Raw genomic sequence first — 25466 nt, 5'->3', positions numbered from 1 at the left:
GCACATACATGCACTGTGTAACACACACACAGTAACTGACACACACGCACACACTGTGTAACTGACACATAGTGTAAATGAGACACACACACACAAACAAACTGACACACACAGTGTAACTGACGCACACACGCACTGTGTAACTGACACACACCACACAGTGTAACTGACGCACGCATGCACACACACACACCACACACACTGTAACTGACGCACGCATGCACACACATACACAAGCTAACTGACACTGTAACTGACACAAGCACTGTGTAACTGACACACACACACACACACACACAAACTAACTGACACACGCACACACACACACACACTGTAACTGACTCACTCACTCACACACACACACAGTGTAACACACACGCACACGCACTGTGTAACTGACACACACACACACACAGTAACACGCAGAGGCAAGCGCACACACACGCACTGTGTAACTGACACACACACAAACTGACACGCATACGCGCACACACGCACTGTGTAACTGACGCACGCACACACACACTGTAACTGACTCACTCTCACACACACAGTGTAACACGCACGTACACGGTCTGTGTAACTGACACACACACAGTAACACGCAGAGGCACGCGCGCACACACACGCACTGTGTAACTGACACACACACACAAACTGACACACGCATACGCGCACACACGCACTGTGTAACTGACGCGCGCACATGCACTGTGTAACTGACGCGCACACACACGCACTGTAACTGACACACACACACACTGTAACTGACTCACTCACTCTCACACAAGTGTAACACGCAAGCACACGCACTTTGTAACTGACACACACACATTAACTGACACACACGCAATGTATAACTGACATGCAGTGTAACTGACACACACACACACAAACTGATACACACACACACACTGTAACACACACACACTGTAACACACACACGCACTGTGTAACTGACGCACACACATACAGTAACTCACACACACACACATAAACTAACTGACACACTGTGTAACTGACACACACACACACACACAGTAACTCATGCACACGCACACACATGCACTGTGCAACTGACGCACACACACGCACTGTGTAACACACACACAGTAACTGACACACACGCACACACTGTAACTGACACAGTGTAAATGAGACACACACACACAAACAAACTGACACACAGTGTAACTGACGCACACACGCACTGTGTAACTGACACACACACCACACACAGTGTAACTGACGCACACATGCACACACACACACCACACACAGTGTAACTGACGCACGCATGCACACACATGTACACACATACACAAGCTAACTGACACTGTAACTGACACAAGCACTGTGTAACTGACGCACACACACACACACACACTGTAACTGACTCACTCTCACACACACAGTGTAACACGCACGTACACGGTCTGTGTAACTGACACACACACAGTAACACGCAGAGGCGCGCACACACACACGCACTGTGTAACTGACACACACACACAAACTGACACACGCATACGCGCACACACGCACTGTGTAACTGACGCGCGCACATGCACTGTGTAACTGATGCGCGCGCACACGCACTGTGTAACTGACGCACACACACACGCACTGTAACTGACACACACACACACACTGTAACTGACTCACTCACTCTCACACAAGTGTAACACGCAAGCACACACACTTTGTAACTGACACACACACATTAACTGACACACACGCAATGTATAACTGACATGCAGTGTAACTGACACACACACACACAAACTGATACACACACACACTGTAACACACACACGCACTGTGTAACTGACGCACACACATACAGTAACACACACACACTGTGTAACTCTCACACACACACACACAAACTGTAACTGACACACTGTGTAACTGACACACACACAGTAACTGACACACACACACACTGTAACTGACTCACTCACTCTCACACAAGTGTAACACGCAAGCACACGCACTTTGTAACTGACACACACACATTAACTGACACACACGCAATGTATAACTGACATGCAGTGTAACTGACACACACACACACAAACTGATACACACACACACACTGTAACACACACACGCACTGTAACACACACACGCACTGTGTAACTGACGCACACACATACAGTAACTCACACACACACACACAAACTGTAACTGACACACTGTGTAACTGACACACACACAGTAACTGACACACACACACACACACAGTAACTCATGCACACGCACACACATGCACTGTGCAACTGACGCACACACACGCACTGTGTAACACACACACAGTAACTGACACACACGCACACACTGTAACTGACAGTGTAAATGAGACACACACACACAAACAAACTGACACACAGTGTAACTGACGCACACACGCACTGTGTAACTGACACACACACCACACACAGTGTAACTGACGCACACATGCACACACACACACCACACACAGTGTAACTGACGCACGCATGCACACACATGTACACACATACACAAGCTAACTGACACTGTAACTGACACAAGCACTGTGTAACTGACGCACACACACACACACACACACTGTAACTGACTCACTCTCACACACACAGTGTAACACGCACGTACACGGTCTGTGTAACTGACACACACACAGTAACACGCAGAGGCGCGCACACACACACGCACTGTGTAACTGACACACACACACACAAACTGACACACGCATACGCGCACACACGCACTGTGTAACTGACGCGCGCACATGCACTGTGTAACTGATGCGCGCGCACACGCACTGTGTAACTGACGCACACACACACGCACTGTAACTGACACACACACACACTGTAACTGACTCACTCACTCTCACACAAGTGTAACACGCAAGCACACACACTTTGTAACTGACACACACACATTAACTGACACACACGCAATGTATAACTGACATGCAGTGTAACTGACACACACACACACAAACTGATACACACACACACACTGTAACACACACACGCACTGTGTAACTGACGCACACACATACAGTAACACACACACACTGTGTAACTCTCACACACACACACAAACTGTAACTGACACACTGTGTAACTGACACACACACAGTAACTGACACACACACACACTGTAACTGACTCACTCACTCTCACACAAGTGTAACACGCAAGCACACGCACTTTGTAACTGACACACACACATTAACTGACACACACGCAATGTATAACTGACATGCAGTGTAACTGACACACACACACACAAACTGATACACACACACACACTGTAACACACACACACACTGTAACACACACACGCACTGTGTAACTGACGCACACACATACAGTAACTCACACACACACACATAAACTGTAACTGACACACTGTGTAACTGACACACACACAGTAACTGACACACACACACACACACACAGTAACTCATGCACACGCACACACATGCACTGTGCAACTGACGCACACACACGCACTGTGTAACACACACACAGTAACTGGCACACACTGTAACTGACACAGTGTAAATGAGACACACACACACAAACAAACTGACACACAGTGTAACTGACGCACACACGCACTGTGTAACTGACACACACACCACACACTGTGTAACTGACGCACACATGCACACACACCACACACAGTGTAACTGACGCACGCATGCACACACGTACACACATACACAAGCTAACTGACACTGTAACTGACACAAGCACTGTGTAACTGACGCGCACACACACACACACACTGTAACTGACTCACTCTCACACACACAGTGTAACACGCACGTACACGGTCTGTGTAACTGACACACACACAGTAACACGCAGAGGCGCGCACACACACACGCACTGTGTAACTGACACACACACACACAAACTGACACACGCATGCGCACACACACGCACTGTGTAACTGACGCGCACACACGCACTGTGTAACTGACGCGCACACACACGCAGTGTGTAACTGAGGCGCACACACACTGTGTAACTGACACACACACGCACACACTGTGTAACTGACACACACACACACATAAATAAACTGACACACACAGTGTAACTGACGCACACATGCACAGTGTAACTGACATACACACACACACCACACACAGTGTGACTGACGCACGCATGCACACACGCACACACTGTAACTGACACGCACGCAGACACTGTGTAACTCACGGACAAGCACACACTGTAACTGACACACATACACACACTGTAACTGACACGCACACACACACACACACACACACACACACACACTGTAACTGACTCACTCTCACACACACACAGTGTAACACGCACGCACACGCACTGTGTAACTGACACACAGTAACTGACACACACACACTGTGTAACTGACACACACACAGTAACTGACACACACACACTGTGTAACTGACACAGTGTAACTGACGCGCACACACACACACACAAACACACACACAGTAACTGACACACACGCACCACACACACTGTAACTGACACACGCACTGTGTAACTGACGCGCACACACACAGTGTAACTGACACACACACGCACTGTGTAACTGACACACACACACTGTAACTCACTCACTCCCACACACACACAGTGTAACACGCAAGCGCACGCACAGTGTAACTGACACACACACACACACACACACAAACACACACACTGTGTAACTGACACACAAACACACACTGTAACTGAGAGAGACACAGACACACTGTAACTTACACACACACACGCACCTTGTAACTGACACACACACACACACTGTGTAACTGACACACACAAGCACATACACACAAACACACACTGTAACTGAGAGACACACAGACACACTGTAACTTACACACACACACACGCACCTTGTAACTGACACACACACACGCACCTTGTAACTGACACACACACACACACAGTGACTGACACACACACACACACACACACACACACACACAGTAACTGGCACGCACACACTGTAACTGACACATAGTGCAACTGACACACACAAACACACAAACAAACTGGCACAAACTGACACACACAGTGTAACTGACGCACACACGCACAGTGTAACTGACACACACACACACCAGACACAGTGTAACTGACGCACGCATGCACACACACACAGTGTAACTGACGCACGCACATACACTGTGTAACTCACGCACACGCACACACTGTAACTCACACACACACACACACACACACACAAACTAACTGACACACGCACACACACACACACTGTAACTGACTCACTCACTCACACACACACACACAGTGTAACACACACGCACACGCACTGTGTAACTGACACACACACGCACAGTAACACGCAGAGGCAAGCGCACACACGCACTGTGTAACTGACACACACACAAACTGACACGCATACGCGCACACACGCACTGTGTAACTGACGCACACACACACACACACACACTGTAACTGACTCACTCTCACACACACAGTGTAACACGCACGTACACGGTCTGTGTAACTGACACACACACAGTAACACGCAGAGGCACGCGCGCACACACACACGCACTGTGTAACTGACACACACACACAAACTGACACACGCATACGCGCACACACGCACTGTGTAACTGACGCGCGCACATGCACTGTGTAACTGACGCGCACACACACGCACTGTAACTGACACACACACACACTGTAACTGACTCACTCACTCTCACACAAGTGTAACACGCAAGCACACGCACTTTGTAACTGACACACACACATTAACTAACACACACGCAATGTATAACTGACATGCAGTGTAACTGACACACACACACACAAACTGATACACACACACACACTAACACACACACACACTGTAACACACACACGCACTGTGTAACTGACGCACACACATACAGTAACTCACACACACACACAAACTGTAACTGACACACTGTGTAACTGACACACACACAGTAACTGACACACACACACACACACACACAGTAACTCATGCACACGCACACACATGCACTGTGTAACTGACGCACACACACGCACTGTGTAACACACACACAGTAACTGACACACGCACACACTGTAACTGACACAGTGTAAATGAGACACACACACACAAACAAACTGACACACAGTGTAACTGACGCACACACGCACTGTGTAACTGACACACACACCACACACAGTGTAACTGACGCACACATGCACACACACACACCACACACAGTGTAACTGACGCACGCATGCACACACATGTACACATACACAAGCTAACTGACACTGTAACTGAAACAAGCACTCTGTAACTGACGCACACACACACACACACACACTGTAACTGACTCACTCTCACACACACAGTGTAACACGCACGTACACAGTCTGTGTAACTGACACACACACACAAACTGACACGCATACGCGCACACACGCACTGTGTAACTGACGCGCGCACATGCACTGTGTAACTGATGCGCGCGCACACGCACTGTGTAACTGACGCACACACACACGCACTGTAACTGACACACACACACACTGTAACTGACTCACTCACTCTCACACAAGTGTAACACGCAAGCACACGCACTTTGTAACTGACACACACACATTAACTGACACACACGCAATGTATAACTGACATGCAGTGTAACTGACACACACACACACACAAACTGATACACACACACACTGTAACACACACACGCACTGTGTAACTGACGCACACACATACAGTAACACACACACACACACTGTGTAACTCTCACACACACACACAAACTGTAACTGACACACTGTGTAACTGACACACACACAGTAACTGACACACACACACACACAGTAACTCATGCACACGCACACGCACTGTGTAACTGACGCACACACATGCACTGTGTAACACACACACAGTAACTGACACACACGCACACACTGTGTAACTGACACATTGTGTAAATGAGACACACACACACAAACAAACTGACACACACAGTGTAACTGACGCACACACGCACTGTGTAACTGACACACACCACACAGTGTAACTGACGCACGCATGCACACACACACACCACACACAGTGTAACTGACGCACGCATGCACACACATACACAAGCTAACTGACACTGTAACTGACACAAGCACTGTGTAACTGACACACACACACACACACACACACACACACACACACACACACACACACACAGTAACTCACGCACACACATGCACTGTGTAACTGACGCACACACACGCACTGTGTAACAAACACACAGTGACTGACACACACAGTGTAACTGACACACACACACACACAAACAAACTGACACACACAAACTGACACACAGTGTAACTGACTCACAATCACACACAGTGTAACTGACACGCATGCACACACTGTGTAACACACGCACAGTGTAACTGACACACACACACACACACACACTATAACTGACACACACACACTGTAACTGACTCACTCTCTCACACACAGTGTAACACGCACGCACCCGCACTTTGTAACTGACACACACACACACAGTAACACGCAAAGGCACGCGCGCACACACACGCAGTGTGTAACTGACGCGCACACACACGCAGTGTGTAACTGAGGCGCACACACACTGTGTAACTGACACACACACGCACACACTGTGTAACTGACACACACACACACACAAATAAACTGACACACACAGTGTAACTGACGCACACATGCACAGTGTAACTGACATACACACACACACCACACACAGTGTGACTGACGCACGCATGCACACACGCACACACTGTAACTGACACGCACGCAGACACTGTGTAACTCACGGACAAGCACACACTGTAACTGACACACATACACACACTGTAACTGACACGCACACGCACACACACACACACACACACACTGTAACTGACTCACTCTCACACACACACAGTGTAACACGCACGCACACGCACTGTGTAACTGACACACAGTAACTGACACACACACACTGTGTAACTGACACACACACAGTAACTGACACACACACACTGTGTAACTGACACAGTGTAACTGACGCGCACACACACACACACAAACACACACACAGTAACTGACACACACGCACCACACACACTGTAACTGACACACGCACTGTGTAACTGACGCGCACACACACAGTGTAACTGACACACACACGCACAGTGTAACTGACACACACACACACACACACACTGTGTAACTGACACACAAACACACACTGTAACTGAGAGAGACACAGACACACTGTAACTTACACACACACACGCACTGTGTAACTGACGCACACACATACAGTAACACACACACACTGTGTAACTCTCACACACACACACACAAACTGTAACTGACACACTGTGTAACTGACACACACACAGTAACTGACACACACACACACTGTAACTGACTCACTCACTCTCACACAAGTGTAACACGCAAGCACACGCACTTTGTAACTGACACACACACATTAACTGACACACACGCAATGTATAACTGACATGCAGTGTAACTGACACACACACACACAAACTGATACACACACACACACTGTAACACACACACGCACTGTAACACACACACGCACTGTGTAACTGACGCACACACATACAGTAACTCACACACACACACACAAACTGTAACTGACACACTGTGTAACTGACACACACACAGTAACTGACACACACACACACACACAGTAACTCATGCACACGCACACACATGCACTGTGCAACTGACGCACACACACGCACTGTGTAACACACACACAGTAACTGACACACACGCACACACTGTAACTGACAGTGTAAATGAGACACACACACACAAACAAACTGACACACAGTGTAACTGACGCACACACGCACTGTGTAACTGACACACACACCACACACAGTGTAACTGACGCACACATGCACACACACACACCACACACAGTGTAACTGACGCACGCATGCACACACATGTACACACATACACAAGCTAACTGACACTGTAACTGACACAAGCACTGTGTAACTGACGCACACACACACACACACACACTGTAACTGACTCACTCTCACACACACAGTGTAACACGCACGTACACGGTCTGTGTAACTGACACACACACAGTAACACGCAGAGGCGCGCACACACACACGCACTGTGTAACTGACACACACACACACAAACTGACACACGCATACGCGCACACACGCACTGTGTAACTGACGCGCGCACATGCACTGTGTAACTGATGCGCGCGCACACGCACTGTGTAACTGACGCACACACACACGCACTGTAACTGACACACACACACACTGTAACTGACTCACTCACTCTCACACAAGTGTAACACGCAAGCACACACACTTTGTAACTGACACACACACATTAACTGACACACACGCAATGTATAACTGACATGCAGTGTAACTGACACACACACACACAAACTGATACACACACACACACTGTAACACACACACGCACTGTGTAACTGACGCACACACATACAGTAACACACACACACTGTGTAACTCTCACACACACACACAAACTGTAACTGACACACTGTGTAACTGACACACACACAGTAACTGACACACACACACACTGTAACTGACTCACTCACTCTCACACAAGTGTAACACGCAAGCACACGCACTTTGTAACTGACACACACACATTAACTGACACACACGCAATGTATAACTGACATGCAGTGTAACTGACACACACACACACAAACTGATACACACACACACACTGTAACACACACACACACTGTAACACACACACGCACTGTGTAACTGACGCACACACATACAGTAACTCACACACACACACATAAACTGTAACTGACACACTGTGTAACTGACACACACACAGTAACTGACACACACACACACACACACAGTAACTCATGCACACGCACACACATGCACTGTGCAACTGACGCACACACACGCACTGTGTAACACACACACAGTAACTGGCACACACTGTAACTGACACAGTGTAAATGAGACACACACACACAAACAAACTGACACACAGTGTAACTGACGCACACACGCACTGTGTAACTGACACACACACCACACACTGTGTAACTGACGCACACATGCACACACACCACACACAGTGTAACTGACGCACGCATGCACACACGTACACACATACACAAGCTAACTGACACTGTAACTGACACAAGCACTGTGTAACTGACGCGCACACACACACACACACTGTAACTGACTCACTCTCACACACACAGTGTAACACGCACGTACACGGTCTGTGTAACTGACACACACACAGTAACACGCAGAGGCGCGCACACACACACGCACTGTGTAACTGACACACACACACACAAACTGACACACGCATGCGCACACACACGCACTGTGTAACTGACGCGCACACACGCACTGTGTAACTGACGCGCACACACACGCAGTGTGTAACTGAGGCGCACACACACTGTGTAACTGACACACACACGCACACACTGTGTAACTGACACACACACACACATAAATAAACTGACACACACAGTGTAACTGACGCACACATGCACAGTGTAACTGACATACACACACACACCACACACAGTGTGACTGACGCACGCATGCACACACGCACACACTGTAACTGACACGCACGCAGACACTGTGTAACTCACGGACAAGCACACACTGTAACTGACACACATACACACACTGTAACTGACACGCACACACACACACACACACACACACACACACACTGTAACTGACTCACTCTCACACACACACAGTGTAACACGCACGCACACGCACTGTGTAACTGACACACAGTAACTGACACACACACACTGTGTAACTGACACACACACAGTAACTGACACACACACACTGTGTAACTGACACAGTGTAACTGACGCGCACACACACACACACAAACACACACACAGTAACTGACACACACGCACCACACACACTGTAACTGACACACGCACTGTGTAACTGACGCGCACACACACAGTGTAACTGACACACACACGCACTGTGTAACTGACACACACACACTGTAACTCACTCACTCCCACACACACACAGTGTAACACGCAAGCGCACGCACAGTGTAACTGACACACACACACACACACACACAAACACACACACTGTGTAACTGACACACAAACACACACTGTAACTGAGAGAGACACAGACACACTGTAACTTACACACACACACGCACCTTGTAACTGACACACACACACACACTGTGTAACTGACACACACAAGCACATACACACAAACACACACTGTAACTGAGAGACACACAGACACACTGTAACTTACACACACACACACGCACCTTGTAACTGACACACACACACGCACCTTGTAACTGACACACACACACACACAGTGACTGACACACACACACACACACACACACACACACACAGTAACTGGCACGCACACACTGTAACTGACACATAGTGCAACTGACACACACAAACACACAAACAAACTGGCACAAACTGACACACACAGTGTAACTGACGCACACACGCACAGTGTAACTGACACACACACACACCAGACACAGTGTAACTGACGCACGCATGCACACACACACAGTGTAACTGACGCACGCACATACACTGTGTAACTCACGCACACGCACACACTGTAACTCACACACACACACACACACACACACAAACTAACTGACACACGCACACACACACACACTGTAACTGACTCACTCACTCACACACACACACACAGTGTAACACACACGCACACGCACTGTGTAACTGACACACACACGCACAGTAACACGCAGAGGCAAGCGCACACACGCACTGTGTAACTGACACACACACAAACTGACACGCATACGCGCACACACGCACTGTGTAACTGACGCACACACACACACACACACACTGTAACTGACTCACTCTCACACACACAGTGTAACACGCACGTACACGGTCTGTGTAACTGACACACACACAGTAACACGCAGAGGCACGCGCGCACACACACACGCACTGTGTAACTGACACACACACACAAACTGACACACGCATACGCGCACACACGCACTGTGTAACTGACGCGCGCACATGCACTGTGTAACTGACGCGCACACACACGCACTGTAACTGACACACACACACACTGTAACTGACTCACTCACTCTCACACAAGTGTAACACGCAAGCACACGCACTTTGTAACTGACACACACACATTAACTAACACACACGCAATGTATAACTGACATGCAGTGTAACTGACACACACACACACAAACTGATACACACACACACACTAACACACACACACACTGTAACACACACACGCACTGTGTAACTGACGCACACACATACAGTAACTCACACACACACACAAACTGTAACTGACACACTGTGTAACTGACACACACACAGTAACTGACACACACACACACACACACACAGTAACTCATGCACACGCACACACATGCACTGTGTAACTGACGCACACACACGCACTGTGTAACACACACACAGTAACTGACACACGCACACACTGTAACTGACACAGTGTAAATGAGACACACACACACAAACAAACTGACACACAGTGTAACTGACGCACACACGCACTGTGTAACTGACACACACACCACACACAGTGTAACTGACGCACACATGCACACACACACACCACACACAGTGTAACTGACGCACGCATGCACACACATGTACACATACACAAGCTAACTGACACTGTAACTGAAACAAGCACTCTGTAACTGACGCACACACACACACACACACACTGTAACTGACTCACTCTCACACACACAGTGTAACACGCACGTACACAGTCTGTGTAACTGACACACACACACAAACTGACACGCATACGCGCACACACGCACTGTGTAACTGACGCGCGCACATGCACTGTGTAACTGATGCGCGCGCACACGCACTGTGTAACTGACGCACACACACACGCACTGTAACTGACACACACACACACTGTAACTGACTCACTCACTCTCACACAAGTGTAACACGCAAGCACACGCACTTTGTAACTGACACACACACATTAACTGACACACACGCAATGTATAACTGACATGCAGTGTAACTGACACACACACACACACAAACTGATACACACACACACTGTAACACACACACGCACTGTGTAACTGACGCACACACATACAGTAACACACACACACACACTGTGTAACTCTCACACACACACACAAACTGTAACTGACACACTGTGTAACTGACACACACACAGTAACTGACACACACACACACACAGTAACTCATGCACACGCACACGCACTGTGTAACTGACGCACACACATGCACTGTGTAACACACACACAGTAACTGACACACACGCACACACTGTGTAACTGACACATTGTGTAAATGAGACACACACACACAAACAAACTGACACACACAGTGTAACTGACGCACACACGCACTGTGTAACTGACACACACCACACAGTGTAACTGACGCACGCATGCACACACACACACCACACACAGTGTAACTGACGCACGCATGCACACACATACACAAGCTAACTGACACTGTAACTGACACAAGCACTGTGTAACTGACACACACACACACACACACACACACACACACACACACACACACACACACAGTAACTCACGCACACACATGCACTGTGTAACTGACGCACACACACGCACTGTGTAACAAACACACAGTGACTGACACACACAGTGTAACTGACACACACACACACACAAACAAACTGACACACACAAACTGACACACAGTGTAACTGACTCACAATCACACACAGTGTAACTGACACGCATGCACACACTGTGTAACACACGCACAGTGTAACTGACACACACACACACACACACACTATAACTGACACACACACACTGTAACTGACTCACTCTCTCACACACAGTGTAACACGCACGCACCCGCACTTTGTAACTGACACACACACACACAGTAACACGCAAAGGCACGCGCGCACACACACGCAGTGTGTAACTGACGCGCACACACACGCAGTGTGTAACTGAGGCGCACACACACTGTGTAACTGACACACACACGCACACACTGTGTAACTGACACACACACACACACAAATAAACTGACACACACAGTGTAACTGACGCACACATGCACAGTGTAACTGACATACACACACACACCACACACAGTGTGACTGACGCACGCATGCACACACGCACACACTGTAACTGACACGCACGCAGACACTGTGTAACTCACGGACAAGCACACACTGTAACTGACACACATACACACACTGTAACTGACACGCACACGCACACACACACACACACACACACTGTAACTGACTCACTCTCACACACACACAGTGTAACACGCACGCACACGCACTGTGTAACTGACACACAGTAACTGACACACACACACTGTGTAACTGACACACACACAGTAACTGACACACACACACTGTGTAACTGACACAGTGTAACTGACGCGCACACACACACACACAAACACACACACAGTAACTGACACACACGCACCACACACACTGTAACTGACACACGCACTGTGTAACTGACGCGCACACACACAGTGTAACTGACACACACACGCACAGTGTAACTGACACACACACACACACACACACTGTGTAACTGACACACAAACACACACTGTAACTGAGAGAGACACAGACACACTGTAACTTACACACACACACGCACCTTGTAACTGACACACACACACACTGTGTAACTGACACACACAAGCACATACACACAAACACACACTGTAACTGAGAGACACACAGACACACTGTAACTTACACACACACACACACACGCACCTTGTAACTGACACACACACACGCACCTTGTAACTGACACACACACACAGTGACTGACACACACACACACACACACACACACACACACAGTAACTGGCACGCACACACTGTAACTGACACATAGTGCAACTGACACACACAAACACACAAACAAACTGGCACAAACTGACACGCACAGTGTAACTGACGCACACACGCACAGTGTAACTGACACACACACACACCAGACACAGTGTAACTGACGCACGCATGCACACACACACAGTGTAACTGACGCACGCACATACACTGTGTAACTCACGCACACGCACACACTGTAACTCACACACACACACACACACACACACACACACACACAAACTAACTGACACACGCACACACACACACACACACTGTAACTGACTCACTCACTCACACACACACACACACACACACAGTGTAACACACACGCACACGCACTGTGTAACTGACACACACACACACAGTAACACACAGAGGCAAGCGCACACACGCACTGTGTAACTGACACACACACAAACTGACACGCATACGCGCGCACACGCACTGTGTAACTGACGCGCACACACACACACACTGTAACTGACTCACTCTCACACACAGTGTAACACACACGTACACGGTCTGTGTAACTGACACACACACAGTAACACGCAGAGGCACGCGCGCACACACACACGCACTGTGTAACTGACACACACACACAAACTGACACACGCATACGCGCGCACATGCACTGTGTAACTGACGCGCACACACACTCACTGTAACTGACACACACACACTGTAACTGACTCACTCACTCTCACACAAGTGTAACACGCAAGCACACGCACTTTGTAACTGACACACACACATTAACTGACACACACGCAATGTATAACTGACATGCAGTGTAACTGACACACACACACACAAACTGATACACACACACACACTGTAACACACACACACACACTGTAACACACACATGCACTGTGTAACTGACGCACACACATACAGTAACACACACACACACACTGTGTAACTCACACACACACACATAAACTGTAACTGACACACTGTGTAACTGACACACACACAGTAACTGACACACACACACACACAGTAACTCATGCACACGCACACACATGCACTGTGTAACTGACGCACACACACGCACTGTGTAACACACACACAGTAACTGACACACACGCACACACTGTAACTGACACAGTGTAAATGAGACACACACACACAAACAAACTGACACACAGTGTAACTGACGCACACACGCACTGTGTAACTGACACACACACCACACACAGTGTAACTGACGCACACACACACGCACTGTGTAACTGAGGCGCACACACACACACACGCACTGTAACTGACACACACACTGTAACTGACTCATTCGCTCGCTCTCACACACACACAGTGTAACACGCACGCACACGCACTTTATAACTGACACACACACATTAACTGACACACACACACACACACACACACACACTGTATAACTGATATGCAGTGTAACTGACACACACACACACACACACAAACTGTGTAACTCACACACACGAACTGTGTAACTGATACACACACACACACACACACACACACACACACACACACACACACACACTAACTCACGCACACGCTCACACATGCACTGTGTAACTGACGCACACACATGCACTGTAACACACACACACAGTAACTGACACACACACGCACACGCTGTGTAACTGACACATAGTGTAACTGACGCACAGTGTAACTGACATACACACACAGTGTGACTGACGCACGCATGCGCACACGCACACACTGTAACTGACACGCACGCAGACACACTGTGTAACTCACGGACAAGCACACACTGTAACTGACACAAATACACACACTGTAACTGACACACACACGCACACACACACAACACACACATACACACACACTGTAACTGACTCACTCTCACACACACAGTGTAACACGCATGCACACGCACTGTGTAACTGACACACACACAGTAACACGCAGAGGCGCGCGCACACACGCACTGTGTAACTGACGCACACACGCACTGTGTAACTGACACACACACATACTGACACACGCATACGCGCACACACGCACTGTGTAACTGCCGCGCGCACACGCTCTGTGTAAATGACGCGCGCGCACACGCACTGTGTAACTGACGCGCACACACACGCACTGTAACTGACACACACACAAACAAACTGACGCACACGCACACACACGCACCGTGTAACTGACGCACACACCGTGTAACTGACGCACACACACGCACTGTGTAACTGACGCGCACACACACACAGTAACTGACACACGTACTGGGTAACTGACACACACAGTAACTCTCACACACACACACACACACACTGTGTAACTGACACACACACACACTGTGTAACTGACAGTGTAACTGACGCGCACACACACACACAAAAACACACACACAGTAACTGACACACACGCACCACACACACTGTAACTGACACACGCACTGTGTAACTGACACACACACACTGTAACTCACTCACTCCCACACACACACAGTGTAACACGCAAGCGCACGCACAGTGTAACTCACACACACACACACACACACACACACACACACACTGTGTAACTGACACACACACACACTGTGTAACTGACACACAAACACACACTGTAACTGAGAGACACACAGACACACTGTAACTTACACACACACACACACACACACGCACCTTGTAACTGACACACACACACGCACCTTGTAACTGACACACACACACACACACACACACACACACACACAGTAACTGGCACGCACACACTGTAACTGACACATAGTGCAACTGACACACACAAACACACAAACAAACTGACACACACAGTGTAACTGACGCACACACGCACAGTGTAACTGACACACACACACCAGACACAGTGTAACTGACGCACGCATGCACACACACACAGTGTAACTGACGCACGCACATACACTGTGTAACTCACGCACACGCACACACTGTAACTCACACACACACACACACACACACACACACACTAACTGACACACGCACACACACACACACACTGTAACTGACTCACTCACACACACACACAGTGTAACACGCACGCACACGCACTGTGTAACTGACGCACACACGCACTGTGTAACTGACACACACACAAACTGACACGCATACACGCACACACGCACTGTGTAACTGACGCACACACACACACACTGTAACTGACTCACTCTCACACACACAGTGTAACACGCACGTACACGGTCTGTGTAACTGACACACACAGTAACACGCAGAGGCGCGCACACACACACGCACTGTGTAACTGACACACACACACACAAACTGACACACGCATACGCGCACACACGCACTGTGTAACTGACGCGCGCACATGCACTGTGTAACTGATGCGCGCGCACACGCACTGTGTAACTGACGCACACACACACGCACTGTAACTGACACACACACACACTGTAACTGACTCACTCACTCTCACACAAGTGTAACACGCAAGCACACGCACTTTGTAACTGACACACACACATTAACTGACACACGCAATGTATAACTGACATGCAGTGTAACTGACACACACACAAACTGATACACACACACACTGTAACACACACACGCACTGTGTAACTGACGCACACACATACAGTAACACACACACACACACACAGTAACTCACACACACACACACAAACTGTAACTGACACACTGTAACTGACACACACACAGTAACTGACACACACACACACAGTAACTCATGCACACGCACACGCACTGTGTAACTGACGCACATACATGCACTGTGTAACACACACACAGTAACTGACACACACGCACACACTGTGTAACTGACACATAGTGTAAATGAGACACACACACACAAACAAACTGACACACACAGTGTAACTGACGCACACACGCACTGTGTAACTGACACACACCACACAGTGTAACTGACGCACGCATGCACACACACACACCACACACACTGTAACTGACGCACGCATGCACACACATACACAAGCTAACTGACACTGTAACTGACACAAGCACTGTGTAACTGACACACACACACACACACACACACAAACTAACTGACACACGCACACACACACACACACACACACACACACTGTAACTGACTCACTCACTCACACACACACACAGTGTAACACACACGCACACGCACTGTGTAACTGACACACACACACACAGTAACACGCAGAGGCAAGCGCACACACACGCACTGTGTAACTGACACACACACAAACTGACACGCATACGCGCACACACGCACTGTGTAACTGACGCACACACACACACACACACACTGTAACTGACTCACTCTCACACACACAGTGTAACACGCACGTACACGGTCTGTGTAACTGACACACACACAGTAACACGCAGAGGCACGCGCGCACACACACACGCACTGTGTAACTGACACACACACACAAACTGACACACGCATACGCGCACACACGCACTGTGTAACTGACGCGCGCACATGCACTGTGTAACTGACGCGCACACACACGCACTGTAACTGACACACACACACACTGTAACTGACTCACTCACTCTCACACAAGTGTAACACGCAAGCACACGCACTTTGTAACTGACACACACACATTAACTGACACACACGCAATGTATAACTGACATGCAGTGTAACTGACACACACACACACAAACTGATACACACACACACACTGTAACACACACATGCACTGTGTAACTGACGCACACACATACAGTAACACACACGCACACACTGTGTAACTCACACACACACACAAACTGTAACTGACACACTGTGTAACTGACACACACACAGTAACTGACACACACACACACACAGTAACTCATGCACACGCACACACATGCACTGTGTAACTGACGCACACACACGCACTGTGTAACACACACACAGTAACTGACACACACGCACACACTGTAACTGACACAGTGTAAATGAGACACACACACACAAACAAACTGACACACAGTGTAACTGACGCACACACGCACTGTGTAACTGACACACACACCACACACAGTGTAACTGACGCACACATGCACACACACACACCACACACAGTGTAACTGACGCACGCATGCACACACATGTACACACATACACAAGCTAACTGACACTGTAACTGACACAAGCACTGTGTAACTGACACACACACACAAACACACACACACACACACACACAGTAACTCACGCACACACATGCACTGTGTAACTGACGCACACACACGCACTGTGTAACAAACACACAGTGACTGACACACACACACACACAGTGTAACTGACACATAGTGTAACTGACACACACACGCACAGTGTAACTGACACACCCACACACCACACACAGTGTAACTGACGCACAATCACACAGTGTAACTGACACACACACACACCACACACAGTGTAACTGACGCACAATCACACACAGTGTAACTGACACGCATGCACACACTGTGTAACTCACGCACACACTAACTGTCACACACACACACACTATAACTGACACACACACACTGTAACTGACTCACTCTCACACACACACAGTGTAACACACACGCACCCACACTATGTAACTGACACACACACACAGTAACACGCAAAGGCACGCGCGCACACACACGCACTGTGTAACTGACGCGCACACACACGCACTGTGTAACTGAGGCGCACACACACTGTGTAACTGACACACACACGCACACACTGTGTAACTGACACACACACACACACACAAACAAACTGACACACACAGTGTAACTGACGCACACACGCACAGTGTAACTGACATACACACACACACCACACACACTGTGACTGATGCACGCATGCACACACGCACACACTGTAACTGACACGCACGCAGACACTGTGTAACTCACGGACAAGCACACACTGTAACTGACACACATACACACACTGTAACTGACACGCACACGCACACACACACACACACACACACACACACACACACACACACCATACACACACACACACACTAACTGACTCACTCTCACACACACACAGTGTAACACGCACGCACACGCACTGTGTAACTGACACACACATACACACACTAACACGCAGAGGCACGTGCGCACACACACGCACTTTGTAACTGACGCACACACACGCACTGTGTAAATGACGCGCGCACACGCACTGTAACTGACGCGCACACACGCATTGTGTAACTGACGCACACACACACACGCACTGTAACTGACACACACAAACAAGCTCACGCACACGCACGCACTGTGTAACTGACGCACACACACACGCACTGTGTAACTGACGCACACACACACGCACTGTGTAACTGACGCACACACACACGCACTGTGTAACTGACGCACACACACACACACTAACTGACACACACGTACTGGGTAACTGGCACATACAGTAACTCTCTCACACACACACACACACACACACACACACACACACACACTGTGTAACTGACACACACACAGTAACTGACACACACACACTGTGTAACTGACACACACACTGTAACTGACACACACACTGTGTAACTGACACAGTGTAACTGACGCGCACACACAGTATAACTGACGCGCACACACACACAAACACAGTAACTGACACACGCACCACACACACTAACTGACACACGCACTATGTAACTGACACACACACACAGTAACACGCATGCACACGCGCACACACACACGCACTGTAACTGACACACACACACGCACTGTGTAACTGACACACACACACACTGTGTAACTGACGCACACACACTGTGTAACTCACGCACACACTGTAACCGACACACACACGCGCGCACACTCTGTAACTGACACACACACACTAACTCACTCACTCACTCCCACACACACACAGTGTAACACGCAAGCGCACGCACTGTGTAACTGACGCGCCCACACACAGTGTGTAACTGACGCGCCCACACACAGTGTGTAACTGACGCGCGCCCACACACAGTGTGTAACTGACGCGCGCCCACACACAGTGTGTAACTGACGCGCGCCCACACACAGTGTGTAACTGACGCGCGCCCACACACAGTGTGTAACTGACGCGCGCCCACACACAGTGTGTAACTGACGCGCGCCCACACACAGTGTGTAACTGACGCGCGCCCACACACTGTGTGTAACTGACGCGCGCACACACACAGTGTGTAACTGACGCGCGCACACACAGTGTGTAACTGACGCGCGCACACACAGTGTGTAACTGACGCGCACACACACGCAGTGTAACTGACTTGCACACACACAGTGTAACTGACACGCACGCACACAGTGTAACTGACACACACACACAAACACACACACACACACACACACACTGTAACTGACACACACAGACACACACACACTGTAACTGACACACACACACAGACACACACACACTGTAACTGACACACACAGTGTAACTGAGGCACACACACACACAGTGTAACTGACACACGCACACAGTGTAACTGACACGCATGCACACACACACACACACACAAACTCACACACACACACACACACACACACACTAACTGACACATACACACACACAGACACACACACACTGTAACCGACACACGCACACACACTGTGTAACTCACACACACGCACGCACACACACTGTAACTGACACACACACACACACACTAACTCACGCGCACACACACACACACACACACACACACACACACACAGTGTAACTGACACACACACTGTAACTGACACACACTCACAGTGTAACTGACACACACGCACACAGTGTAACTGACACACAAACACACAAACACACACACACACGCAGTAACTGACAGACACGCACACAGACACACACACCCTGTAACTGACACACACACACACACACACACACACACACACTAACTCACGCACACACTAACTCACGCACACACACACACACAGTGTAACTGACACACAGTGTAACTGACACACACACTGTAACTGACACACACAGTGTAACTGACACACACGCACACAGTGTAACTGACACACACACACACACAAACACACACACACACACACACGCAGTCACTGATGCACACACACACCACACAGTGTAACTGACACACACACTGTGTAACTCACGCACACATTGTAACTCACACACACACACACACACACACACACACACACACACACACACACACACTGTAACTGACTCACTCTCTCACTCACAGTGTAACACGCACGCACATGCACTGTGTAACTGACACACACACAGTAGCACGCACACACAGGCACTGTATAACTGACGCGCACACACACAGTAACTCACACACACACAGTGTAACTGACACACGCACGCACACACGCACACACACACACACACACACACACACACACACTCACACAAACTGACACACACACAAACTGACACACACACACACACGCACTGTGGAACTGACACACACACAAGCACTGTGTAACTGACACACACACACGCATGCACTGTGTAACTCACGCACACACACACGTACGCACCTTGTAACTGACACACACACGCACGCACCTTGTAACTGACACACACACACAGTGTAACTGACACACACACACTAACTGACATACACACACAGTGTAACTGACACACATACACACACAGTAACTGACACACACAAACTGACATGCACTGACACACACACACACACACACTGACACACACACACACACACACACACACGCACCTTGTAACTGGCACACACACACACACACACTGTAACTGACACACACACAGTAACTGACACACACGCACAGTTTAACTGACACACATACACATACAGTAACTGACACACACAAACAGACATGCACTGACACACACACACTGACACACACACACACTAACTGACACACATCCACACACACACACACTAACTGACACACACACACTGACACACACACACACACCGTGTAACTGACACACACAAACACACACGCACAGTGTAACTGACACACACACACTGTAATTGACACACACACACACATACACACACTGTGTAACTCACACACACACACGGTAACTGACACACAGACACACTGTAACTCTGACACACACACTGTGTAACTCTCATACACACACACACACTGTGTAACTGACACACACACACACTGACACACAAACTGACACACACACACACAAACTGACACACACACACACAAACTGACACACACACACACGCAAAATGACACATGCACACGCGCGCACACACAAACTGACACGTGCGCACACACACACACAGACAAACTGACACGCGCGCACACACACACAGACAAACTGACACGCACACACACTGTGTAACTGACACACACACACTGTATAACTGACACACACACGCACATACACACACACTGTGTAACTGACACACACACATACTGCAACTGACACACACACACACACATGCACGCACAGTGTAACTGACACATACACACAGAGTAACTCTCTCACTCACACACACACACACACACACACGCACAGTGTAACTGACACACATGCTGTGTAAATGAGAGAGTAATGCACACATACATAGTGAGTGTGTAACTGAGTGCGAGCACACACACACTCCTAATGGTTTTCCTGATTATTCTCCGCAGGGGAAGGATCAAACACCTGGATGTGGTGACACTGCTCCGGCGTATCCAGCCCCCCCTGGGCTTTGGCAAGTTCTGCCCCCACCGTGTGGCCTGTAAGGTAGGCTTAGCCCACTTTCAGCTTCTGGCAGTGAATCAGTACATCAGGGGTTTGCTGTAGTCATGCCACACAATTCAAACAGCAGTTACTGTATGTTTTGCTCAAATATCTGTCTGATTAGCTGCTTCTCCTGAATTCAGCAAACAGATACTGAAATCCATGTAGCCCCAGTACATATTTGAGGGATGTTTATTAATGTTGAACTGTCTGTCTGGGATTTAAGATGGAAAACTCCTGCAGTTGAATTTGCAAAGGGGAAAAGATTGGCAGTGTAAGGAGATAGCTTGTAGTTAGTTTTAGTGGCGGGATATACCATTCATTATTTTGTAAGGTATCCAGTGTGAGCAGAGTTTATAACGACTGTAAGGAAATGTATTGTGTTTCTGCCATCATCATAGGCAGTCCCTCGAAACGAGGATGACTTGCTTCCACGCCGAAAACGGATGAGTTCACAGGTGTTTGAATGATATTCCGGATCCCGAACACATCCTGAATGGCGGGAGATGCCTGTGCGTGGATTTTTTTACGTGGGGTGGCCATTGCACACCAGCCACCACACGGGCTTGACAGAGATAGGTCTTGGTCCAGTGGCAAGGGTTACCCAAGACGACTGGAGACCAGCTCTGCTGCTCGAACATAGTGCGCACACATATCGCAGTGTGGGCTGGCCTGTGCTGCCCC

At 48.7% G+C, this 25466-nt stretch overlaps 1 protein-coding gene across 3 annotated transcripts in view; it reads left to right on the top strand.

Moving 5' to 3' along the window:
- Positions 1-25466, top strand: part of LOC139254473 (voltage-dependent L-type calcium channel subunit alpha-1S-like) — a 163535-nt gene that overhangs the window by 108239 nt on the left and 29830 nt on the right. For all 3 annotated transcript variants that reach the window (XM_070873694.1, XM_070873693.1, XM_070873692.1), the window contains one exon: positions 24689-24785. In XM_070873694.1, the coding sequence (XP_070729795.1) occupies positions 24689-24785 (97 nt within the window). The remainder of the gene's footprint in view (positions 1-24688; positions 24786-25466) is intronic.

Source organism: Pristiophorus japonicus, unplaced genomic scaffold (assembly GCF_044704955.1).
Source record: "Pristiophorus japonicus isolate sPriJap1 unplaced genomic scaffold, sPriJap1.hap1 HAP1_SCAFFOLD_547, whole genome shotgun sequence".
Lineage (NCBI taxonomy): Eukaryota > Metazoa > Chordata > Chondrichthyes > Pristiophoridae > Pristiophorus > Pristiophorus japonicus.
Note: the sequence above shows the minus strand (reverse complement) of the source record. Positions and strands in the feature narration are given on the sequence as shown.